General features: G+C 41.5%; 1 protein-coding gene across 2 annotated transcripts in view; it reads right to left on the minus strand.

Annotated features, from left to right (window-relative positions):
- Nucleotides 1-4001: 4001 nt before the first annotated feature.
- The window catches only part of LOC126292218 (DNA repair protein XRCC1-like), a 73678-nt gene continuing 50278 nt past the window's right edge, over nucleotides 4002-27401 (minus strand). Inside the window, exons 13-14 of one of the 2 annotated variants that reach the window (XM_049986083.1) lie at nucleotides 14613-14679; nucleotides 4002-4290 (exon numbers count right to left, since the gene is read on the minus strand). In XM_049986083.1, coding sequence (XP_049842040.1) covers nucleotides 4186-4290; nucleotides 14613-14679 — 172 coding nt within the window. In that variant the 3' untranslated portion in view covers nucleotides 4002-4185. The remainder of the gene's footprint in view (nucleotides 4291-14612; nucleotides 14680-27401) is intronic. The other variant, XM_049986084.1, reaches the window with a different exon arrangement.

The raw sequence follows: 27401 nt of genomic DNA on the forward strand, positions 1-27401 counted from the left end.
TGTTACGCCACTGCCCAGGCAGTAAGTGCACACATCACACAGTGAATTTTTTCCCAGTGCATAAAATATTTGTAAGACACACGACCATCTTTCACCAGCGTGAGCATATTCAGTGGAACACAGGTAATTCTCACCAATAATCCACGTTACATGACACCTCGCAACATATCCTTTGCTCCTGTTATCCCCCCCTCCCCCCCCCCCCCAATCTCAATCTGCATTAACCCAGCGTCTCCACAAGATCTACCCAATAGTTTCACTTTCCCCTGTCCTGTTACCACCCCCACCCCCTCCCTCCCTCCCCAATCCACACCTCCATATCATCTCTCTTGTGCACTGCACCTTACCGGCTTCGATACCCATGTATCACTTGCCTAGCCTGTGCACCTGCCACCTCTGTCTTTCACATTCTCATCTCAGACATGTGGTGCCACCCTCTGAGGCGTCAGAGACCTGTTGCCATCCCCTTCTCTTGCTTCCTGTTTCTCCCTCTACCCTCTCCACCCAACACAACCTCCACCCCAGTCCACCTGCCGATCTGCAATCACGGCACTGTGTGTCCACCTGGGATGATAATAGAGTACAGGTGTGTTGTCACCATACAAAGGGACACCAAATTGTGTAAAAAACCAATGGGAATAATTATGTGTGTGTGTAATGTACAGTGTATTATGTGTAATGTAACTTATGTGACATTTGTAATACTAGAGATGATTTTATACAGTAGTAATAATAATAATAATAATAATAATAATAATAATAATAATTATTATTATTATTATTATTATTATTATTATTATTATATTATGTACCAGAGACTAAAATAGTACTGCCGCTACATTAATTGCAGAAAGAACAATTAGTTATAATCTAAGATCTTCACGATGTCCATATTATTAAGAGCACCAGAAAGATGTTGTCTCCCTCTGTTAGTAGCTACCTCTGTGATCGGCTTTTGTAGAACAAAAGGTATGTAAAAGTTACAAATATTTTGATACAAATATTACACACAGTTTGAAATTATTTAATATGTATTGGTAACATTCCATGTCAAATAATCCAGCCCTTTTCAGAATTTAGCTCCATCTACAGCAACAGAAGAAACATCGCTGGCTATCTGCAGCCACCGCAAGTATGTGGTACATCTGAAATTATTTCATCTGCATGAAGAACGTGCAACTTAAACTCAAATTAGTTTTTTTTTTCAGCTGATCGATTAAAAATAGCACAGATAGGCTTTGGCCTGAACTTATGTAGGAACACAGAATCTAGTTTGGATTATTTGAACGTTTTCCTCAGTTAAAAACATTCACATAATGAAATCAGATCTGTAACATCAGAATTTCTAGTATTTTCAGCTTATTTAACCACATTAACACCCCTTCTTAATATTTCTCTCTAATGTAAGTATATTGTTCACCATGTGAAAGAAAATCTCTCTCTATAAAAGAAAGATGTTATTTTCATTTCAAGAATTAACCTAATACAGAAGAGATAATAAAAATATTTATTTTAACTCAGTTTAGAGATTATTTTTCACACATTAAATTAAAAATTAAATTATATCCAGGAACAGGAGACAGTACAGTGTGTGTATTTTTGCTCAAGCTTGACAAATGATATCTACCAAAAGCTAACAAAGTTTTCATTCTCCACTGTGTGTGCTACTCAACCAATGCCTCTGCTACTCTGTTAGTGGTCTCTTCTGCTTATTGTGAAAACATCTATGTTAATCACTGCCACTTGTAAACTTTGTGAAAGTTCACTTAGTCAGTGTAGCTTACTGATTTGTTTTATGGTACTGATGTTCATACATATGACAAAGTTAATCATAAAAAGTGAATTTAGAGTTAATACAAGCAAAGAGTATAAAAAGTAATTTCCACAGTGTGGCACCCACTTAATCAGTAACTGCTTGCTTCATCTAATAACAACAGGGTGGTGATTAAAGCAGTAATTCCTCAAGACACCATGTAGTCACAGATGCAAACCCCTAGACCACAGTGGCCTCACCACTTTGACAGCAAGTCAAAAACTTTTCAGTAGTTGAGAAATACTGCATCCACCTATTTGCCTCAATTAGTCAGTTTGTGTGTCACATGGGAAAAGCACGATTAGGGTTTCACCCTAACCAGATTTTTGAATCCACACTGGCCGGCACGTAGATCATTCTGCTCCAGATACCTCATTGTATTTGAGCTAAGAACTTATATTGTGCTAATGTAATGTAGTAACCAAATAATGAAACATTCTTATATAAATTTGGTTTGCATACAATTTGCTGGAATAAAAGTAAAGTTATCTTTAAATAGTCTACTGTGAATGATGACTGACAAAATTTATTGAGGGATACTTTTACTGAATAATTGTGACAGTCAGGGAAGTTCACTTCACAAATAGTACACAGGTTACAGAGATGGAAGATTCTCTTGAGAGTTATTTAAAACAAAAGGAATAATAATTTAAGGAACATAAAATTCCAAAGAGAGAACATGTTTGCCCAGTGCTTACTCTCAAAAGGCAAAATTTTAACAAGGAAAGGTCCGCAGCAGTGGAACTGGCTTTTTGAAACAATCTATATGGTGACGTAGCTTAAGGTCCAAGGGGTGACACCATGCAGCTATCCAAATTGGTGGGCCCTCATTTGCGAGTAACCGACGAAAAAAGTTTAAGAATTTTGTGTGATGCTCTACAGCTTTAAAAATAGTAGCAATCTACAGATTGGTTGTGTGTTAGGCATATGCAGAAGGCTGGCTGTTCAAAACTCATTCAGTACACTAAATTTTTTTTATTATTAAATCTTTATTGAATTGACGATCACTATTTTTTATTCAGCTTATTGATTTACATGCATTTTTTTCATTTGTATTCCTTTGTCACATCATTTTAATCAATGTATTAACTTAATTAGGTTTATTTATTCATCATAAAGTTTGAACATTTTAAAATGTCGATCTACAGATCAAAAACGAGAAAGATGAAAAAATCTACTTATACTGACTGGGTAATGGCGTCATGAATGTATATTTCATTATAACATGCACGTTTTTAAATGGTAATCATCAAACAAACATTTAAAACATAAATTCTTATTGCACTATGGACAAAATAATGCAGATGGCGATTTAAACTAAAGCAGAGATTGTAAGTAAAATGAAATTCAAGCAAATTGAGAAATACATAACCTCAAAATCACAAGAGCACGAATTTCCCGGTGGGAAAAGAATGATATGAAGAAAAATCAGAGCAAATGATGTAGTTCATAGGATGACAAATACGACACGACAAACGAATAGAAATTAGGAAAAAAAAATTGCATTTAAACCAATTAATTGAAAAAATAATGACTAAGTGATTTAGATAAGGATTTAAAAATAAAAAATTTCAAAGCATCTGAGCAGATTTGAAGCCACAACCTTTTGCATGTAAAGATAGCAGCTTAACCTTACACTATGAAACTAGTCTGCAGTGTGTTACTATTTTTAAGGGTGTCAAGTATTGCACAAAATTCCAAAATCTTTTACATTGATTACTTGCAAAACAGGGCCCACCAGGGTGAATGGCTGGCAGGATGCGATTCCTTGAACCTTAACCAACATCATTCTACAGACTATTTCAAAAAGTCAGTCCCACCACTGGGGACCTCTCCTTGTATGTACTACTGGCAGACACTCATAAAAGTGCAACACACTCCCCATTTTCAGCTTCGCCTCCCCTAACCTTTGCCACAGCTGCCGCCCTCTCAACATCAGCTCCAAATGACCTCTGCCCCCCCTCCCCTTTCACTAACCTATCCCTTTTTCTGCCCTCGGGAAGGCACAAACAATTTCAAAAACTCTGACAGTTCTATCTACTTTTGTGGATGTCTCTTGGCAGTATTTAGAGATTCGCCTCCTGAATGTAAATAAATAAATATATAAGTAAATTTTATGTTGTATAAACTTATCCATGAAATGGTAGGTTCTCTTCCTAATGGGACTAAGGAAATTAAAAAAGAAGACCAAATCTAAGAGTCTTTTAATAACACCGGAATCAAGTACACTGCAATACTAAAGTATCACACATGAATAAAAACATTCATCCATTTAAATTAATGAGATAATTGTCAAAAAAAATAACAGGTAAGATCTTTTGGACGAGGTAGTGACTGCCTGCAGCCTGATAACAAGCTTCGCTTTACTTCGGCTACTCAAGCTCATACGGAGCCGTGGGCACGAGCTTGCGAGTGTCATTGCACTCCCACACCCACGCTGGCCTCACTGCCGTACATCTGCTGTGGTCGAATTTCAACTGCAACGTGACAAAAATGATCAGTGATTGCAGCTTTCACACAAACTTACATACGACAGCTGTGCACGAGAGATGCATTTACTGATCTACTAAGCAGAAGCATTATAGCACTTATCGTTTTCTATGAGAGAAAATAAAGTCATCTGATACTGACAAAGAAAACACAAAATTCAGAAATAAGTATGTTTTTATTTTTCAACTAGGCACTGCCTGGTTACTTGTCAACCTCAAATCTTCTACTAGACAGGGAAAAGAATCAAACCAAGCTATACTAAAAAATTTACTGATTTTCTTTGCATTTATTTAAAATCATTACTGCAGTACATAAACTATTTTTTAAAATTGCTACAGAATTGATTTGTGTGTTAATTACAAACAACGTTTTTGCAAGAACACATAAATTTATTTGCCCGTGAAGTTTGAAAACAACAGTGAACAGTGATGTTTCTAAATATAACACTAGAAGGCGAAATGAATCACAGTACCCTTCATTCAGTCTTAATGTGGCGTATTAAGGATTGGAATATTCAGCCGTAAAAAATCTGCGAACATCTACTCCATAATGTAAAAAATTAAGGAATTAAGAGACAATAAAATTAAAAAACATAAATTGAAATTATATATGCTTGACAACTTCTACTCCTAATCCCCTGCTCCACCTCAGCAGCTGCAGCAGCAGCAGAAGAAGAAGAAGAAGTTCTGAATGTGTAATGATGTGTGCACAGATGACAAATTTTAAGAAAGCCAATAAGTAATGCGCCGGATAATGCAAGGAGTGGGAGGGGGTTGTGGCAGGATATTTTTGATGCATCGCTAAATCAGAAATTATTGAAAAACCAACACACAATTGATCTGCACTATATCTCTGAAGTACAACTGAAGAATAATTTTTTGAATGGAATACTCTAGTTGCCCCCACAGCAGTTAGCAGCTCTTGTTTGTTGAATGTACTCTGGTGACATGCTGCTTCTTTCGAAATCGTACGCATCCTCTGCACTAACAGAGCACTTAAACAGTTCTGTGTTCATATTAGCATGAAATTCTTTATTGTTCTTCCTCATCAAACTAAAAACTCGATCCACTGGCGAATCACAATGTGGTACTAGAAGAACAGCTATCATGAGCTTACTCTGTGAAGAGTACTTTCTTACTTCTGAAACATCAGTGAGTTCTGAAGTCTCATACCAAATTCTGTCAGCCTTCTCATCCTTTTCCTAAGAGAATGCATCAAATTAGCACGGACTGAACTCTCGTCAACTTCAGTATGCTGAAGAAATGTATCTTTATTTGGCTATTTCTTGACAATGTACTCACATGTTTTTGTACAGAACAGTATGATATCTGAATAAAAATTTTTCAATGTAGCTTCCTCTAGAGGAACTTCCTTTAATGTAAGCCCTTTGCTTCAATGACCAACTCACTGCCATTTTTCTATTATTTAACAGGCTGAAATGTCGCATGAAGTAAATTACTATCAGACTCCGGAACTGTGGATGCTTTCATGAAACAAACAATAAAGTTCACTGGAAAGCTTATTTAATTCTGAACGAAGTTTATGAATATGTGTGGCCTCTTGTTGGAGGAATACATTTAAGGGAGTTGATAAGTGGAAGAAAAGAGCTGAGAAACAAAAGATAAAGTTTATTAGATGAATTTTCAAACTGTGCCTTAACTTGTAGAAATTTTGAGGTGGCCTTATCAGGATACTATTCACAGAGGAACATTTTTAAAGAGTTCCACTGTTCTAAGACCCTTAATGCACGCTGTAACACAGGCAACTGCCTAGTAGAAACACGCTAATATTTTGTGTCACCAAAGACTTGTCAACATAGCTTTAAAGCATTTTGCCTCTTTGAACTCTTTAGCAAGTAATAAGAAATGTCAATTAAAAGCTGCTCAGTATTAATATTTATGAGGCCATTACAGCCGTTTTGAGCAAGCTAAGTGTGCAAGATGACAATCACAGCCTCGAAAGTGAATATTGGTATTTTCTTTACAAATAAAAGAACTTATGCCTTTGGAAACACCAGTCAAATTACTTGCATTGTCACATGAGAAACCTATATAGTTATTGTAGAATGAAGGCTTTCACGACCGGGTGACATGGCTGTTGATATACTTTCCGGGATGTGAGGTCGTGGTCCAAGAACTTTTTCTGCTCCTTATGTTTCGTCCAGGACTGCGCTGGACTTCCTCAGAGGCGCTGCTCCGCTGAGTCTTGCCGACTGACTGGTCGGGTGTCTGAGAGCGACTTATATATTGTGAGAAAGGGGGGCGTGATTCAGGTGACACGTGATGAGCAGTGATAATCCATAGCAAAGATAAGGTTGACTATCGATCACCACCTTGTCAAGATAAAAATTGTTACCAATTTTGTAGAGCCACTGTCCATATATCGCTGAGTTTCATAGCCTCCTCTTTCCTATTAAAATTATCGTGATGTTTATAAATTTCAATAGCTTCTCTGTATAGGCGTGGATAGTAATTTAACGTTGTAGATAAAACTTCGGTATCCGAAAACTTTACTTGGTGGTTTCCTGGTTGAAGAGCATGTTCCGCTACAGCTGATTTTTCTATTTTTCCAAGTCGACAAAGACTTTTATGCTCTTTCAGTCGCGTATTTACGCTTCTTTTGGTTGTACCAATATACACTTTCCCACAGGTACATGGAATTTTATACACACCACATGTCGACAGAGGAGGGCGTTTATCCTTCACAGATCGTAGTACTTTACTTATTTTCTTTGTTGGTTTAAAGACCGGTGTTATGTCATGTTTTCGTAAAATCTTACCGATCCGATCTGTTACTTTTTTAATAAAAGGGAGAACTACTGTATTTTTCTGTCGTGGTTCATTCTTATCTTTTGGTCTTCTGTTCCTTGGACGCAAAATTCTATTTATCTCTTTTTTTTGAGTAGCCGTTTTTTTCGAAAGCCTGCTTCAGATGTTTCACTTCACCATCCAAATGTTCAGGTGTACATATCCATTGCGCTCGATCCTCTGAGGAAGTCCAGCACAGTCCTGGACGAAACGTAAGGAGCAGAAAAAGTTCTTGGACCATGGCCTCACATCCCGGAAAGTATACCAACAGCCCTATATAGTTATGCCATGGAATCTCACTAATTATTAATTTTCATGTTAGTATGCAGAGTCAAGAGGAATGATCGATACAAACTGTCGGCTTTAGCTTGTGATGTAATGTTAATGACTTATGTCAAGACACCTTTTGATGCATATATTCATGATTTTGCTTTTAGTTGGTGAAACCAACAAATGTAAAAGTAAAAAACAAAAACTTGGTGACAGACTAAAAAGCCAGTGAAGATGATACTAAAAAAGGCTGGTTATCCTAACAGACTGATCTGTAGCTCAGTTAGTTTGAAGAAACAGACAATAACGTCATGTTATAGTCGCCGCATTGTCTACTGTGTTTGTCATGTTTTCCATGTCACTGGTCAAAATCAACAACTCAAATTGCACATTCCTCTACATCTGTGATCCATTTAATGAGCATATACAGGGCTTCATAAAGACCATGTTTCACAGAGTTTTAACTTACAGACGCGAGAACAGCGAGTAGGGAATGTTATTGAGTATCCAAGTGAAAAAGACTACTTCAGTATCACATCCATGGAAACATATTGCTTGTGTCTCATGATACATATTTTATGTTGAGAATGAAATCCCACCCAAGGGAAAAATGCAAGGTAGGGCAATTGAGACTACCCACAATTGATGTAGTCTTTTAACTCATGACATAATCAAGCTATAGTATATGACATACATTCACGAACAGAAGGAACAGAATACTGACATTTGTTTTGCATCAATAGTATTATTTGGGTTGCCTCTGATGAGTTGTTTATATATGAATACTTCAATTAGTGTAGGGAAATGAAGAACATTTAATCTGTGACAATTACAGGGACATATATAATTAAGCTGCATGCGTATGACATCAATAGAGAATTCAACCCCATCATTGAAACAAATTTCCCAGGAGGAAGAATATTCAACACTGCAGTATACCGCCAACAGTTATCTATGATTTTAAAATATTCAAAGGCCCAAAAATCATAATTGTGACATTTTGATCAGAATTTAATATGAATTACTTTCAGCCATAAATTAAGTTAGAAATTATCATATACAATCTCAAAACAAATAAAAGCTAAGTTCTCAAAACATGCTTCTATTACAAATTGCAAAACACATGAATATTTAATCTATTAAAAACAAAGATTCCAAGACTTACCAAGCGGGAAAGCGCCGGCAGACAGGCACATGAACAAAACACACAAACACACACACAGAATTACGAGCTTTCGCAACTGGCAGTTGCTTCGTCCTTCCCTCTTTCCTGACGAAGCAACTGCCAGTTGCGAAAGCTCGTAATTCTGTGTGTGTGTTTGTGTGTTTTGTTCATGTGCCTGTCTGCCGGCGCTTTCCCGCTTGGTAAGTCTTGGAATCTTTGTTTTTAATATATTTACTTTCTTGTGAGGTTGGCAAGGGGAAAGGGGCGGGGTGTTGGTGGTCACTATCGCACTCCACGTTGTAGCGTCCACTGCCTCTGCATTTCTTGTAATTCATATAACAAATATGTATGCAGTATGCATCAAAATACTCATCTACGTCCATTATCTGATACAGGTTCTCAGAATTTATCTTGCAATTTTAGTTTTCACACAAAAGGTTCATCAAATACACCAAAATCCATTAAATATATTTGTAATGTAAACATTAGGAATTGCCACAGGTGAATCTGTTGCCACAACTTTTAACTCACAATCAAAGAATCACCTTCCAACCTAACCCAGAACTCGGGCAACACCATAGATCAGTCTGTCACCACAGGTGAGATTTCAGGGTGCGGTCAGGTCCAATACCCCTTGTTAGCTCCTTTTTATTCATTACAGTTTCGTTTAAACAGAGAAGTTGGACTCAACACCTTCCTTTCAGCAACGGCACTCATTTACAGTTTCAAACTTTCTGAGTAAGCACTGTATCACGATGACTTAATCACAGAGGCATCTACTGCTTCATATAATCAAAATTCTACAAGGGGCAGAACAGAACAAGCATACCAACTCTCTACCAAAATGTGAAAAGAAAAAAAAAAATGTTGAGAATTCAAGTGGTACAAAATGATTTTCTCTTGTGCATCCTATTGAGCACTTTATTTGTTTCAACTAACAGATCACCAAAAAATAGTAATTTTTGCCGTACCATTCGTAAGTTTTAATTATTGGAGTGTGTGTGTGTGTGTGTGTGTGTGTGTGTGTGTGTGTGTGTGTGAGTGAGACAGGCAGGCTAGTAAAGGACATACCACTACACACACACACACACACACACACCATTGTCCACAGTAGAAACGTTGATGCATCTAACCAGTCCTGCAGTACGTAATGAATGGATGAATGGCCCCATCAGTTGCAATGGAGAACACAAGTCTCAACGGAAACTGTAGATTCATAGAGTTAAAAGGGGAATCAGGATCATCATCAATATGCCCAATGACCACAAAAACTGTGCATTCATCTCACATGTTTAAATAAGTGAAGTACTTGATAATCAGATTTGCAAAGTATTTTCATTGGATAGTGTAAAAGGGGCCAGTTCAATATAAACCAGCAACTCCACTAACTTAAATAGCTGATTTCACATTAATCTATATTTATCTTAAATGATACCAATGAAACATACAAGTTTTTGGCCACATTTAAGCTTTTTTAAAAATACCTTTTCTCAAGAAAACAGCATTTAACTCTGCAAAAAAAAAAAACAGGATCACAAACGGGCTAAAGATATGTCAAAATAACACAAGACTGTCCCAATACTCCAAGAAAAATATTAGTCCTGATTTTATTACCTACTTCAAAAAATACAAATACTGACACAGAAGGGGGCAGGGCAACACAAACTAATGTGTAATTCTGAGCAAAAAACTAAAGCAACCTGGCAAATTATCAGATGAAAAATATAGGGCTGATTGTGAACAACAATAAGCGGACCTAACCCAGACAAACAGCTAGTGCATTCACTCATTATTTCTCGAACATAGTGCAGCAGTCGATAAACTAGCATTGTGACAAACAGCCAGACAGTAAGATAGTACAGTCAAATCAAAAAATTCATGCAAATACATTATTCACATATCAACACCACCCGAGGAGTTGTCAAAATTATTAAAGTATTGCCTAATACATAATCAATGAGTGCTCATGAGATACCAGATGATATCATCAAAGCTAGTGCAATGGAACCACTTTTAGACATAAGAGTGGTGTGTTTCCAAATAACCTAAAACTGCAAAAGTAACACCTCTGCTTAAGAAGGGTGCAAAACACGAAACTGCTAATTACAGGCCAATGCCAGTTTTGTCAGGCTTCACCAAAATTATGAAAACAGTGTTTTTTAGAAGATTAACAGCCTTCTTAGATGGCTTACAACATGGGTTAAAGGCTGGAAACTCAACCCCATATGCAATTTGTGCCTTTTTTAAATGAAATACTAAAAGCAACACGTGTCTAGAATATTTCTTGATCTTAGTAAAGCCTTTGATGTTACTGGTCATGACATTTTTTTGCATAAGTAATTACAGGGCAATCTGAAATGTGAATCCAATCAAATCTCAATAATCATCAACAGATTAAAAGACATAAAATATAAAGACAGTGAATCACACAATATTTCTACCTTTTGCAGCAATAAGGGGGAGGGGGGGCAGGGGAGGGGAGGGATAATCATTTATGGAGTCCCATGAGGGTCTGTTCTGTGCTGTGTCCTATTTCCACTGTATGTAATTGACTTGACTACTAAAATGATGGAACCACAGTACAGTTTGCATTTGCCTCTAATATTCTTAATTAAATCACACACTGAGGTAAATCTGCAGGAAAGTGCAACATCGGTTATGCGTAGCTTAGCACTGTGGTTCAGGACTAATAGTCTCATTATAAATTCCAAAAAAACTGTGGCAGTTAAGTTTTGCACCATGCAAAACCTCCATCCTGCAAACCTTGTACCCCATTGAAGGAAAAAAATGTCACAAATGTGAGTTGTACAAAATTTTTAAGCATGGATATTCAGGAAGATTTGAAGTAGGTGATGCACCTTAGCAAATCTTAATAAAAAAAATTGAATACTTTTATGTATACATTGTTAGCATTTTCGCTCACCATACCAACTGCTCATCAGTGATGACCACATATGATGGTAGCATACAGTCACTACTGAGGTATGGAATAATTTTTTGAGAGAATTCCACAATTAAAGTACAGAAAAACATTATCAGGGTGATGACGAAAGCTGAATGCAGGGATTCCTGTAGACTCCTCTTTTGGTCTCAAAATACTACCTCTGCCTTTTTTGAATATATATATATATATATATATATATATATATATATATATATATATATATATATATATATATATATATATATATACACACACTCCTGGAAATTGAAATAAGAACACCGTGAATTCATTGTCCCAGGAAGGGGAAACTTTATTGACACATTCCTGGGGTCAGATACATCACATGATCACACTGACAGAACCACAGGCACATAGACACAGGCAACAGAGCATGCACAATGTCGGCGCTAGTACAGTGTATATCCACCTTTCGCAGCAATGCAGGCTGCTATTCTCCCATGGAGACGATCGTAGAGATGCTGGATGTAGTCCTGTGGAACGGCTTGCCATGCCATTTCCACCTGGCACCTCAGTTGGACCAGCGTTCGTGCTGGACGTGCAGCCCGCGTGAGACGAGGCTTCATCCAGTCCCAAACATGCTCAATGGGGGACAGATCCGGAGATCTTGCTGGCCAGGGTAGTTGACTTACACCTTCTAGAGCACGTTGGGTGGCACGGGATACATGCAGACGTGCAATGTCCTGTTGGAACAGCAAGTTCCCTTGCCGGTCTAGGAATGGTAGAACGATGGGTTCGATGACGGTTTGGATGTACCGTGCTCTATTCAGTGTCCCCTCGACGATCAGCAGAGGTGTACGGCCAGTGTAGGAGATCGCTCCCCACACCATGATGCCGGGTGTTGGCCCTGTGTGCCTCGGTCGTATGCAGTCCTGATTGTGGCGCTCACCTGCACGGCGCCAAACACGCATACGACCATCATTGGCACCAAGGCAGAAGCGACTCTCATCGCTGAAGACGACACGTCTCCATTCGTCCCTCCATTCACGCCTGTCGCGACACCAATGGAGGCGGGCTGCACGATGTTGGGGCGTGAGCGGAAGACGGCCTAACGGTGTGCGGGACCGTAGCCCAGCTTCATGGAGACGGTTGCAAATGGTCCTCGCCGATACACCAGGAGCAACAGTATCCCTAATTTGCTGGGAAGTGTCGGTGCGGTCCCCTACGGCACTGCATAGGATCCTACGGTCTTGGCGTGCATCCGTGCGTCGCTGCGGTCCGGTCCCAGGTCGACGGGCACGTGCACCTTCTGCCGATCACTGGCGACAACATCAATGTACTGTGGAGACCTCACGCCCCACGTGTTGAGCAATTCGGCGGTACGTCCATTCGGCCTCCCGCATGCCCACTATACGACCTCGCTCAAAGTCCGTCAACTGCACATACGGTTCACGTCCACGCTGTCGCGGCATGCTACCAGTGTTAAAGACTGCGATGGAGCTCCGTATGCCACGGCAAACTGGCTGACACTGACGGCGGCGGTGCACAAATGCTGCGCAGGTAGCGCCATTCGACGGCCAACACCGCGGTTCCTGGTGTGTCCGCTGTGCCGTGCGTGTGATCATTGCTTGTACAGCCCTCTCGCAGTGTCCAGAGCAAGTATGGTGGGTCTGACACACCGGTGTCAATGTGTTCTTTTTTCACCTTCAAACATAACTATGATATACATGCATATGAAAATAGGCATACGCTGAAACCACACATAAATGCAGTAAGAACAAACTTGTCCAAAATAGGAATGTATCATACTGGAGTTCAGCCATATGTCTCCTTATTTAAAATCCATACCAATTTTAAACATATTTAAGGTAAAATTTTAACAGTTCTTGCTTGACCACTGCTTTTACTCTGTCTTTGAATTTCTGGAACATTATAGTAAGTAAACCTCATTTACCAAACAAATTCTGAAGGTGGCAGGGGTAAAATACAGGGAGCGAAAGGCTATTTACAATTTGTACAGAAACCAGATGGCAGTTATAAGAGTCGAGGGACATGAAAGGGAAGCAGTGGTTGGGAAGGGAGTAAGACAGGGTTGTAGCCTCTCCCTGATGTTATTCAATCTGTATATTGAGCAAGCAGTAAAGGAAACAAAAGAAAAATTCGGAGTAGGTATTAAAATCCATGGAGAAGAAACAATAACTTTGAGGTTCGCCGATGACATTGTAATTCTGTCAGAGACAGCAAAGGACTTGGAAGAGCAGTTGAATGGAATGGACAGTGTCTTGGAGGGAGGATATAAGATTAACATCAACAAAAGCAAAACGAAAATAATGGAATGTAGTCGAATTAAGTCGGGTGATGCTGAGGGAATTAGCTTAGGAAATGAGACACTTAAAGTAGTAAAGGAGTTTTGCTATTTGGGGAGCAAAATAACTGATGATGGTCGAAGTAGAGTGGATATAAAATGTAGAATGGCAATGTCAAGGAAAACATTTCAGAAGAAGAAAAATTTGTTAACATCGAGTATAGATTTAAATGACAGGAAGTTGCTTCTGAAAGTATTTGTATGGAGTGTAGCCATGTATGGAAGTGAAACATGGACGATAAATAGTTTGGACAAGTTGAGAATAGAAGATTTCGAAATGCGGTGCTACAGAAGAATGCTGAAGATTACATGGGTAGATCACATAACTAATGAGGAAGTATTGAATAGGATTGGGGAGAAGAGACGTTTGTGGCACAACTTGACCAGAAGAAGGGACCGGTTGGTAGGACATGTTCTGAGGCATCAAGGGATCACCAATTTAGTATTGGAGGGTAAAAATCGTAGTGGGAGAACAAGAGATGAATACACTAAGCAGGATTAGAAGGATGTAGGTTGCAGTAGGTACTGAGAGATGAAGAAGCTTGCACAGGATAGAGTAGCATGGAGAGCTGCATCAAACCAGTCTCAGGACTGAAGACCACCACAACAACAACAACAACAACAACAACAACAACAACTTACTCTGCATTTATCATGCAGTCTCACTTCTTCCCACTGCTATCATAAATAGAAGCAACATAGTATGTCAGTTTATATTATTATGCACTTTGTACTGACCATGAAATCAAAGACTACTGCAACTGTAAATTACATACTCACTGTTCCTTCAGTGTACTTACTTTTTCACAGTCTTTTATTCTATCAGTTACAAGATAGTTGGCACTTTCAATACTTGAGGTGACATCTCTGAAACAAAGAGAAGACAGTAGAGTATTATTTACATCCTGACTAGTGCACGAGAGCCAATAACTTTCTCAAACCATGAACCAAAGCATTACGTAATCTTGTATGAAGCCAGCCAAGAAATTATGTTTTCTATACAATAATGTCTTAACTGCTGTTGTTGTTGTTGTTGTTGTTGTTGTGGTCTTCAGTCCAGGGACTGGTTTGATACAGCTCTCCACGCTACTCTATCCTGTGCAAGCTTCTTCATCTTCCAGTACCTACCGCAACCTACATCCTTCTGAATCTGCTTAGTGTATTCATCTCTTGGTCTCCCACTACGATTTTTACCCTCCAATACTAAATTGGTGATCCTTTGATGCCTCAGAACATGTCCTACCAACCGGTCCCTTCTTCTAGTCGAGTTGTGCTACAAATTTCTCTTCTCCCCAATTCTATTCAATACCTCCTCATTAGTTATGTGATCTACCCATCTAATATTCAGCATTCTTCTGTAGCACCACATTTCGAAAGCTTCTATTCTCTTCTTGTCCAAACTATTTATCGTCCATGTTTCACTTCTATACATGGCTACACTCCATACAAATACTTTCAGAAACTACTTATTTCTCTTCTTCAAAAACGCTTTCCTTGTCATTGCCAGTCTACATTTTATATCCTCTCTACTTCGACCATCATCAGTTATTTTGCTCCCCAAATAGCAGAACTCCTTTACTACTTTAAGTGTCTCATTTCCTAATCTAATTCCCCCAGCATCACCCGATTTAATTCGACTACATTCCATTATCCTCGTTTTGCTTTTGTTGATGTTCATCTTATATCCTCCTTTCAAGACACTGTCCATTCCATTCAACTGCTCTTCCAGGTTCTTTGCTGTCTCTAACAGAATTACAATGTCATCGGTGAACCTCAAAGTCTTTATTTCTTCACCTGGATTTTAATTACTACTCCAAATTTTTCTTTTGTTTCCTTTACCAATTGCTTAATACACAGATTGAATAACATTGGGGATAGGCTACAACCCTGTCTCACTCCCTTACCAACCACCGCTTCTCTCTCATGCCCCTTGACTCTTGTAACTGCCATGTGGTTTCTATACAAATTGTAAATAGCCTTTCTCTCTATGTATTTGACCCCTGCCACCTTCATAATTTGAAAGAGAGTATTCCAGTCAACACTATCACAAGTTCGCCTGTCTCATATGTCTCCCTAAACAGATGGTAGAGTTTTATCAGGACTGGCTCTCCCAAGGCTGTCAGTAGTTCTAATGGAATGTTGTCTACTCCCGGGGCTTTGTTTCGACTTGGTCTTTCCGTGCTCTGTCAAACTCTTCACACAGTATCATGTCTCGCATTTAATCTTCATCTACATTCTCTTCTATTTCCATAATACTGCCCTCAAGTACATCACCCTTGACCCTCTATATACTCCTTCCACCTTTCTGCTTTCCCTTCTTTGCTTAGAACTGGGTTTCCATCTGAGCTCTTTATATTCATCCAAGTGGTTTTCTTTTGTCCAAAGATCTCTTTAATTTTCCTGTAGGCAATATCTATCTTACCCCTATTGAGATATGCCTGTACATCCCTACATTTGTCCTCTAGCCATCCTTGCTTAGCCATTTTGCACTTCCTGCCGATTTCATTTTTGAGATGTTTGTATTCCTTTTTGCCTGCTTCTTTCACTGAATTTTTATATTTTCTCCTTTCATCTATTAAATTAAATATATCTTCTGTTACCCAAGGATTTCTACTAGCCCTCATCTTTTTACCTACTTGATCCTCTGCTGCCTTCATTATTTCATCTCTCAAAGCTACCCATTCTTTTTCTATTGTATTTCTTTCCCCCATTCTTGTCAATCATTCCCTAATGCTCTTCCTGAAACTCTCAACAACCACTGGTTCTGTCAGTTTATCCGGGTCCCATCTCCTTAATTTGCCACCTCTTTGCAGTTTCTTCAGTTTTAATTTACAGTTCATAACCAGTAGCGTGTCGTCAAGAGTCCACATATGTCCATGGAAATGTCTTACTATTTAAAACCTTGACCATAAATCTCTGTGTTACCATTATATAATCTACCTGAAACATTCCAGTGTCTCCAGTCCTCTTCCATGTATACAACATTCTTTCATGATTCTTGAACCAAGTGTTAGCTATGATTAAGTGATGCTCTGTGCAAAATTCTACCAGGCAGCTTCCTCTTTCATTTCTTCCCCCCAATCCATATTCACCTACTACGTTTCTTTCTCTCCCTTTTCCTACTAATGAATTCCAGTCACCCATGACTATTAAATTTTTGTCTCCCTTCACTATCTGAATGATACATTTTATCAATCTATTCGTCATCTGCAGAGCTAGTTGGCATATAAATTTGTACTACTGTGGTAGGCCTGGGCTTCGTGTCTATCTTGGCGACAATAATGCGTTCACTATGCTGTTTGTTGTAGCTTACCTGCACTCCTAGTTTTTATTCATTATTAAACCTACTCCTGCATTACCCCTATTTGATTTTGTATTTATAACCCTGTATTCACTTGCCCAAGGTTTTGTTCCTCCTGCCACCGAACTTCTCTAATTTCCACTATATATAACTTTAACTTATCCATTTCCCTTTTTAAATTTGCTAACGTACCTGCCCAATTAAGGGATCTGACATACCACGCCCTGATCCACAAAACAGCAGTTTTCTTTCTGCCGATAACAATGTCCTCCTGAGCAGTCCCCGCCCAGAGATCCAAATGGGGACCTCCAGAATATTTTACCCAAGAGGACGCCATCATCAAGTAACCATATAGTAGAGCTGTATGCCCTCAGGAAAAACTATGCTGTAGTTTCCCCTGGCTATCATCCGTTCGTAGTACCAGCAGAGCAAGGCCGTATTGGTTAGTGTCACAAGGCCAAATCAGTCAATCATCCAGATTGTTGCCCCTGCAACTACTGAAAAGGCTGCTGCCCCCTCTTCAGGAACCACATGTTTGTCTGGCCTCTCAACAGATACCCCTCCATTGTGGTTGCAACTACGGTACGGCTATCTGTATCGCTGAGGCATGCAAGCCTCCCCACCAACGGCAAGGTCCATGGTTTCATGGGGGGTGGGGGGTGGCTTAACTAGCAAGCACAAATGGTAATGTGCTACAAAAGAGAAACCTGTTTTACTGTTAGAAGTCTGTGTAAAGAATATTCAATAACAGTCTGCCACAACATCACATGATGCATATGAAAACAAAGTAAATAGATCTGCCATGAATTACTCTTCTGTGCCAACCTTTTAAGCTCAGATTAGCAATTGCAACCTACGTCCTCCATTATTTATTGGACATATTCCAATATCTGTCTTTCTCTACAGCTTTCACCACTACAGCTACCTCTGATACCATGAAAGTTGTTCTGTGATGACTTAATAGATGTTCCACCAGCCTGACTCTTCTTCTTGTCAATATTCTCCGTACATTTCTCTCCTTACCTATTCTCCTTATCTTATTCCTTATCTTATCAGCCCACCTAATTTTCGACATTCTGTTACAGCACCAAATCTCAGATGCTTTGATTCTCTTCTGTTCCAGTTTTCCCACAGTCCATGTTTCACTATCATATAATGATGTGCACCAAACGTACATTCTCAAAAATATCTCCTTCAAATTAAGGCTTATGTTTGATACTACCGTACTTCTCTTGGACAAGCATGTCCTTTCTGCCAGTGCTAGTCTGTTTCTTATGTCTTCCTCACTCTGTATATTCCGCTTAATTAATCAGAATCACTTGAAACAATCACATTAAGCATCAGTAGAATAACAATCAAGTTCACAACAGCAACTTCAGCCCTGATGCCACAAAAACCACAGACAGTATTCTTGATAATGTCACATCCTCAAGAATTGAAATTTTTAAGTACACACATCAAAGAAAGTTTTGCATCAGCCAAGTTCCCAAAACTCCTGAAGATCGACATTGACTGAGGATATTGTATCAGACGTAGCCCCTTTGAGTGTTTAGTGACATCACTAAACCTGCCCAAAGGTGCAAACAACCATGCATGAGCAATGCCTATTAGATGGAGAGAGTCCAACAGCCAATCAGTTACAGTTGCTGTACTAGATAGGACATACACCGCTCGTGTTGTCTGTAGTTCCACCATGCCTAGACAGTCAGTACCGCGGTTCGATCGTGTCAGCATTATTACTTTGTGTCAGGAAGGGCTTTCAACAAGGGAAGTGTCCAGGCATCTCAGAGTGAAGCAAAGATATGTTGTTCGGAAATGGAGGAGATACAGAGAGACAGGAACTGTCGATGACATGCCTCAATCAGGCTGCCCAAGGGTCACAACTGCAGTGGATGACTGCTACCTACAGATTATGGCTCGAAGGAACCCTGACAGCAATGCCAACTTGTTGAATAATATTGTTTGTGCAGCCACAGGACATCATGTTATGACTCAAACTGTGTGCAATATACTGCATGATGCACAACTTCACTCGCAACATCAATGGTGAGGTCCACCTTTGCAACCACGATACCATGCAGCGCAGTATAGATGGGCCCAACAACATACCGAACGGACCACTCAGGATTGGCATCACATTCTCTTCACCGATGAGTGTCGCATATGCTATCAACCAGACAATAATCTGATATATTAAAAACAAAGATTCCAAGACTTACCAAGCGGGAAAGCGCCGGCAGACAGGCACATGAACAAAACACACAAACACACACACAGAATTACTAGCTTTCGCAACCGATGGTTGCTTCTTTAGGAAGGAGAGGGAAAGACGAAAGGATGTGGGTTTTAAGGGAGAGGGTAAGGAGTCATTCCAATCCCGGGAGCGGAAAGACTTCCATTAGGGGAAAAAAAGGACAGGTGTACACTAGCGCGCGCGCGCGCGCGTGCACACACACACACACACACACACACACACACACACACACACACACATATCCACCCGCACATACACAGACACAAGCAGACATATTTAAAGGCAAAGAGTAAGGGCAGAGATGTCAGTCGAGGCGGAAGTACAGAGGCAAAGAAGTTGTTGAAAGACAGGTGAGGTACGAGCGGTGGCAACTTGAAATTAGCGGAGGATGAGGCCTGGCGGATATCGAGAAGAGAGGATATACTGAAGGGCGAGTTCCCATCTCCGTAGTTCGGATAGGTTGGGGTTGGTGGGAAGTATCCAGATAACTCGGACGGTGTAACACTGTGCCAACATGTGCTGGCCGTGCATCAAGGCATGTTTAGCCACAGGGTGATCCTCATTACCAACAAACACTGTCTGCCTGTGTCCATTCATGCGAATGGACAGTTTGTTGCTGGTCATTCCCACATAGAAAGCGTCACAGTGCAGGCAGGTCAGTTGGTAAATCACGTGGGTGCTTTCACACGTGGCTCTCCCTTTGATCGTGTACACCTTCCGGGTTACAGGACTGGAATAGGTGGTGGTGGGAGGGTGCATAGGACAGGTTTTACACCGGGGGCGGTTGCAAGGGTAGGAGCCAGAGGGTAGGGAAGGTGGTTTGGGGATTTCATAGGGATGAACCAAGAGGTTACGAAGGTTAGGTGGACGGCGGAAAGACACTCTTGGTGGAGTGGGGAGGATTTCATGAAGGATGGATCTCATTTCGGGGCAGGATTTTAGGAAGTCGTATCCCTGCTGGAGAGCCACATTCAGAGTCTGATCCAGTCCCGGGAAGTATTCTGTCACAAGTGGGGCACTTTTGGGGTTCTTCTGTGAGAGGTTCTGGGTTTGAGGGGATGAGGAAGTGGCTCTGGTTATCTGCTTCTGTACCAGGTTGGGAGGGTAGTTGCGGGATGTGAAAGCTGTTTTCAGGTTGTTGGTGTAATGGTCGAGGGATTCAGGACTGGAGCAGATTCGTTTGCCACGAAGGCCTAGGCTATAGGGAAGGGACCGTTTGATATGGAATGGGTGGCAGCTGTCATAATGGAGGTACTGTTGCTTGTTGGTGGGATTGATGTGGACGGATGTGTGCAGTTGGCCATTGGACAGATGGAGGTCAACGTCTAGGAAAGTGGCATGGGATTTGGAGTAGGACCAGGTGAATCTGATGGAACCAAAGGAGTTGAGGTTGGAGAGGAAATTCTGGAGTTGTTCTTCACTGTGAGTCCAGATCATGAAGATATCATCAATAAATCTGTACCAAACTTTGGGTTGGCAGGCTTGGGTAAAAAAGAAGGCTTCCTCTAAGCGACCCATAAATAGGTTGGCATATGAGGGGGCCATCCTGGTACCCATGGCTGTTCCCTTTAATTGTTGGTATGTCTGGCCTTCAAAAGTGAAGAAGTTGTGGGTCAGGATGAAGCTGGCTAAGGTGACGAGGAAAGAGGTTTTAGGTAGGGTGGCAGGTGATCGGTGTGAAAGGAAGTGCTCCATTGCAGCGAGGCCCTGGACGTGTGGGATATTCGTGTATAGGGAAGTGGCATCAATGGTTACAAGGTTGGTGAACAACAATGGGTGCAAAGGTTGGGTAGTTATGTTGTCTCCAGATCACGTTAAAGGGTGGGGAAATTCAAGAAAATTTCGAAAAAATTATTTTTTTGTCGAAAAAAGTTTCGAAAAAATAATTTCCGAAAAAATAAAATTCGAAAAAACTTTTCGAATAAAATCTCGAAGAATACGTGTGTAAATGTATTCAAAGGACTGGTTATGTACTGGCAGGTTATGAGAATGAGGCTAACAATTGTTTGATGAAGAAATAATAACGTGTAAACCTGTGGGAAGCTGCTAAAAAATGATCGGTTATGTGGGAAAAACAGGAATGGAAATAAAACGAAAGTTGTTGGAAAAAACTGAGATGGTTGTGTAATGGGTGAAAGGAACTGAAGCTGTGAAATAGTATTCACGAGTTTACACGAAATGTTTGTAAACTTGGAACAATGGATTTTATAGCGGCGGTTATGTTGAAAGCGTTGAAAATTTTAGGTTATGGTTTGGAAGTAAATTACGTATTATTGAGTATAATTAGGCAGGATAAAATGTATGGTAGATTACGAAAAAATGGAAGATGAATACAAAGTGAAACTTCTTGTACAAACGAAAAGAGAAAGTAAGACGATAGAGAAGATTTCGAAATGCAACAGAGACAATAACAAACGTAATTGTTGGGTTCAAATTAATGATGATGTGAATAAAATAGAAAGAAACTTCCACATGGGAAAAATATATTACAAACAAAGATTCCAAGACTTACCAAGCGGGAAAGCGCCGGTAGAAAGGCACAATAAAACAACGCACACACAAAATTTCGAGCTTTCGCAACCGGCGGTTGCTTCGTCAGGAAAGAGGGAAGGAAAAGGAAAGAGGAAAAGATGTGGGTTTTAAGGGAGAGGGTAAGGAGTCATTCCAATCCCGGGAGCGGAAAGACTTACCTTAGGGGGAAAAAAGGATAGGTATATATTGAAAGACAGGTGAGGTATGAGCGGCGGCAACTTGAAATTAGCGGAGGATGAGGCCTGGCGGATATCGAGAAGAGAGGATATACTGAAGGGCGAGTTCCCATCTCCGTAGTTCGGATAGGTTGGGGTTGGTGGGAAGTATCCAGATAACTCGGACGGTGTAACACTGTGCCAACATGTGCTGGCCGTGCATCAAGGCATGTTTAGCCACAGGGTGATCCTCATTACCAACAAACACTGTCTGCCTGTGTCCATTCATGCGAATGGACAGTTTGTTGCTGGTCATTCCCACATAGAAAGCGTCACAGTGCAGGCAGGTCAGTTGGTAAATCACGTGGGTGCTTTCACACGTGGCTCTCCCTTTGATCGTGTACACCTTCCGGGTTACAGGACTGGAGTAGGTGGTGGTGGGAGGGTGCATAGGACAGGTTTTACACCGGGGGCGGTTGCAAGGGTAGGAGCCAGAGGGTAGGGAAGGTGGTTTGGGGATTTCATAGGGATGAACCAAGAGGTTACGAAGGTTAGGTGGATGGCGGAAAGACACTCTTGGTGGAGTGGGGAGGATTTCATGAAGGATGGATCTCATTTCGGGGCAGGATTTTAGGAAGTCGTACCCCTGCTGGAGAGCCACATTCAAGGTCTGATCCAGTTCCGGGAAGTATTCTGTCACAAGTGGGGCACTTTTGGGGTTCTTCTGTGAGAGGTTCTGGGTTTGAGGGGATGAGGAAGTGGCTCTGGTTATCTGCTTCTGTACCCGAGGGTAGTTGCGGGATGCGAAAGCTGTTTTCAGGTTGTTGGTGTAATGGTCGAGGGATTCAGGACTGGAGCAGATTCGTTTGCCACGAAGGCCTAGGCTGTAGGGAAGGGACCGTTTGATATGGAATGGGTGGCAGCTGTCATAATGGAGGTACTGTTGCTTGTTGGTGGGTTTGATGTGGACGGATGTGTGCAGTTGGCCATTGGACAGATGGAGGTCAACGTCTAGGAAAGTGGCATGGGATTTGGAGTAGGACCAGGTGAATCTGATGGAACCAAAGAAGTTGAGGTTGGAGAGGAAATTCTGGAGTTGTTCTTCACTGTGAGTCCAGATCATGAAGATGTCATCAATAAATCTGTACCAAACTTTGGGTTGGCAGGCTTGGGTAACCAAGAAGGCTTCCTCTAAGCGACCCATAAATAGGTTGGCATACGAGGGGGCCATCCTGGTACCCATGGCTGTTCCCTTTAATTGTTGGTATGTCTGGCCTTCAAAAGTGAAGAAGTTGTGGGTCACGATGAAGCTGGCTAAGGTGACGAGGAAAGAGGTTTTAGGTAGGGTGGCAGGTGATCGGCGTGAAAGGAAGTGCTTCATTGCAGCGAGGCCCTGGACGTGTGGGATATTCATGTATAGGGAAGTGGCATCAATGGTTACAAGGATGGTTTCCGGGGGTAACAGACTGGGTACGGATTCCAGGCGTTCGAGAATGTGGTTGGTGTCTTTGATGAAGGATGGGAGACTGCATGTAATGGGTTGAAGGTGTTGATCTATGTAGGCAGAGATACGTTCTGTGGGGGCTTGGTAACCAGCTACAATGGGGCGGCCAGGATGTTTGGGTTTGTGAATTTTAGGAAGTAGGTAGAAGGTAGGAGTGCGAGGTGTCGGTGGGGTGAGGAGTTTGATGGAGTCAGGTGAAAGGTTTTGTAGGGGGCCTAAGGTTCTGAGGATTCCTTGAAGCTCCGCCTGGACATCAGGAATGGGATTACCTTGGCAAACTTTGTATGTAGAGTTGTCTGAAAGCTGACGCAGTCCCTCAGCCACATACTCCCGACGATCAAGTACCACGGTCGTGGAACCCTTGTCAGCCGGAAGAATGATGATGGATCGGTCAGCTTTCAGATCACGGATAGCCTGGGCTTCGGCTGTGGTGATGTTGGGAGTAGGATTAAGGTTTTTCAAGAATGATTGAGAGGCAAGGCTGGAAGTGAGAAATTCCTGGAAGGTTTGGAGAGGGTGATTTTGAGGAAGAGCAGGTGGGTCCCGCTGTGATGGAGGACGGAACTGTTGCAGGCAGGGTTCAATTTGGATAGTGTCTTGGGGAGTTGGATCATTAGGAGTGGGATCAGGATTGTTTTTCTTCGTGGCAACGTGATATTTCCAGCAGAGACTACGAGTGTAGGACAGTAAATCTTTGACAAGGGCAGTTTGGTTGAACCTGGGAGTGGGGCTGAAGGTGAGGCCTTTGGATAGGACAGAGGTTTCGGATTGGGAGAGGGGTTTGGAGGAAAGGTTAACTACTGAATTGGGGTGTTGTGGTTCCAGATTGTGTTGACTAGAATTTTGAGGTGTTTGGGGGAGTGGAGCTGGAAGTGGGAGATTGAGTAGATGGGAGAGACTGGGTCTGTGTGCAATGAGGAGGAGGTTGAGGTTTGTTGGAAAGGTTGTGGAGGGTGAGTGAGTTGCCTTTCTGGAGGTGGGAAACCAGGAGATTGGAAAGTTTTTTGAGGTGGAGGGTGGCATGTTGTTCTAATTTGCGATTGGCCTGTAGGAGGATGCTATGTACAGCCGGTGTGGATGTGGGAGAGGAAACATTGAGGACTTTGATTTGGGATAGGAGTTGACGGGTGTGTTCATTGGCCGAGTCGATGTATAGGTGAAGGATTAGGCGGGTGAGGACTATGGATTGTGCTGTTTGGAACTGGTATAAGGACTGATGGAAAGAAGGATTGCAGCCAGACATGGGAAATTTAAGTGTGAGGCCTTTCGGAGTAATGCCAAATGTCAGAGTGTCTTTCCGCCGTCCACCTAACCTTCGTAACCTCTTGGTTCATCCCTATGAAATCCCCAAACCACCTTCCCTACCCTCTGGCTCCTACCCTTGCAACCGCCCCCGGTGTAAAACCTGTCCTATGCACCCTCCCACCACCACCTACTCCAGTCCTGTAACCCGGAAGGTGTACACGATCAAAGGGAGAGCCACGTGTGAAAGCACCCACGTGATTTACCAACTGACCTGCCTGCACTGTGACGCTTTCTATGTGGGAATGACCAGCAACAAACTGTCCATTCGCATGAATGGACACAGGCAGACAGTGTTTGTTGGTAATGAGGATCACCCTGTGGCTAAACATGCCTTGATGCACGGCCAGCACATGTTGGCACAGTGTTACACCGTCCGAGTTATCTGGATACTTCCCACCAACCCCAACCTATCCGAACTACGGAGATGGGAACTCGCCCTTCAGTATATCCTCTCTTCTCGATATCCGCCAGGCCTCAACCTCCGCTAATTTCAAGTTGCCGCCGCTCATACCTCACCTGTCTTTCAACAACTTCTTTGCCTCTGTACTTCCGCCTCGACTGACATCTCTGCCCTTACTCTTTGCCTTTAAATATGTCTGCTTGTGTCTGTGGATGTGCGGATGGATATGTGTGTGTGTGTGTGTGTGTGTGTGTGTGTGTGTGTGTGTGTGTGTGTGTGTGTGTGTGTGTGCGTGCGCGCGAGTGTACACCTGTCCTTTTTTTCCCCTAATGGAAGTCTTTCCGCTCCCGGGATTGGAATGACTCCTTACCCTCTCCCTTAAAACCCACATCCTTTCATCTTTCCCTCTCCTTCCTAAAGAAGCAACCATCGGTTGCGAAAGCTAGTAATTCTGTGTGTGTGTTTGTGTGTTTTGTTCATGTGCCTGTCTGCCGGCGCTTTCCCGCTTGGTAAGTCTTGGAATCTTTGTTTTTAATGTATTTTTCCCATGTAGAAGTTTCTTTCTATTTTATTTACAGACAATAATCTGAGACGTGTTTGGAGGTAACCCGGTCAGGCTGAACGCCTTAGACACAATATCCAGCGAGTGCAGCAAGGTGGAGGTTCTCTGCTGTTTTGGGGTGGCCTTATGTGGGGCCGATGTACACCGCTTGTGGTCATGAAGGCAGCCGTAAAGGCTGTACGATACGCGAATGCCATCCTCCAACCAATAGTGCAACTATATCGGTGGCATACTGGCGGGGCATCTTCATGCTAGGATCACTTTCAGGTGATACTGAAAAAGCTAAAATACCACAAAAATGAAGCACAGAATGTACTCGTATGTAAATAACTACACAAACATGTCACGTAGGCAGTAATACATTGCAAAACTCACAATAATAATCACTGATTAATTTTGCTTCAGCATGTCAGACTTTAAAATCCTCTGACATGTATACATGTTGTCGTCATGTAGGCCTTGTCACTGTAGATTTACAGTAACATCAGGTAAGTGTTAAGCTCTGTACGTCATGAAATGTTGTAAATTACATGAAATGCTACCAATGTTAACAGAATTCATATAAATAGTTTCAAATCGATGTTCTAACACTCTGTATACATGTAAGGTCAGGCCCTTGGCAGAAATATACATTTACAAGCCAAGACTACCTGTGCCTGGCTGTATCACTGGCTTGCTTTTTGCACCCTTTATGTTCTTTCAGCAGTTGCAATATATACGCAAAGAAAGTATTATGTAAGAATAGTTTGCCATGTTCTGTATGAGCGCCCAAGCCACTGCGAGACATTTAGAACAGATAACATTTGTATTTTTATGCCACTTTATTATTAATAAATTTTCCTATCCTGTCCCTTTGCTCCTTATGACTATATCATCATGTAACAAGCTGTATGTTGTCAGCTGATGTTAAAAGATGTGATATGAAGCTTACAACTGTTATTGCTGAAATGTATTAACTCCGATTAGTGCACTGGCAGTCTTGACTTGTGCCTCCTCAGGGGACACCACCTTAACGTAGCACAGTCCGTGCGGGCGAGGAGGTTTGCGTGCTCTGGGTCGAGAGGGCTATGCCGGCGGTAGCATAACTACCAGCAGAGTCACCCATGCCAGACAGGCCAATGGGGAGGAACCAGACGTAGAGGGATCTACAAAAGCTAAGGATGCTCCCCTGAACATGAGCCAGCTACCCTGCAAACTGTAAGGCGCACCCCCCCCCCCCCCCCCTCCTCCCAAACGGTTGGCTGGAAGTTGAGCAATTTCCCCCTGTAAAACATCAATTGTTGCGAATGCTAGCAAAAGAATAAGCCGGACAGATATTTCGATGACGAGCCGGGCAAACAAAAAAACGATAGGAGAGATGCACATAGGAACATTGAATGTGCAGGGCCTATACCAAGCTGGAGCTCTATGTCAGCTGCTAACACAAGTAAACAACTACAGTATAAAAATATTGGCTCTCCAGGAAATTAGGTGGAAGGAGAGTGACATAATGGACGCGGGAAATTTCACTATCTACTATAGTGGCATGAGGATGAATACCTTTGGAACAGGTTTTGTTGTTGCTAAAGAACAGAAA

The sequence above is a fragment of the Schistocerca gregaria genome, chromosome 9, assembly GCF_023897955.1.
Source record: "Schistocerca gregaria isolate iqSchGreg1 chromosome 9, iqSchGreg1.2, whole genome shotgun sequence".
NCBI classification, from domain to species: Eukaryota; Metazoa; Arthropoda; class Insecta; order Orthoptera; family Acrididae; genus Schistocerca; species Schistocerca gregaria.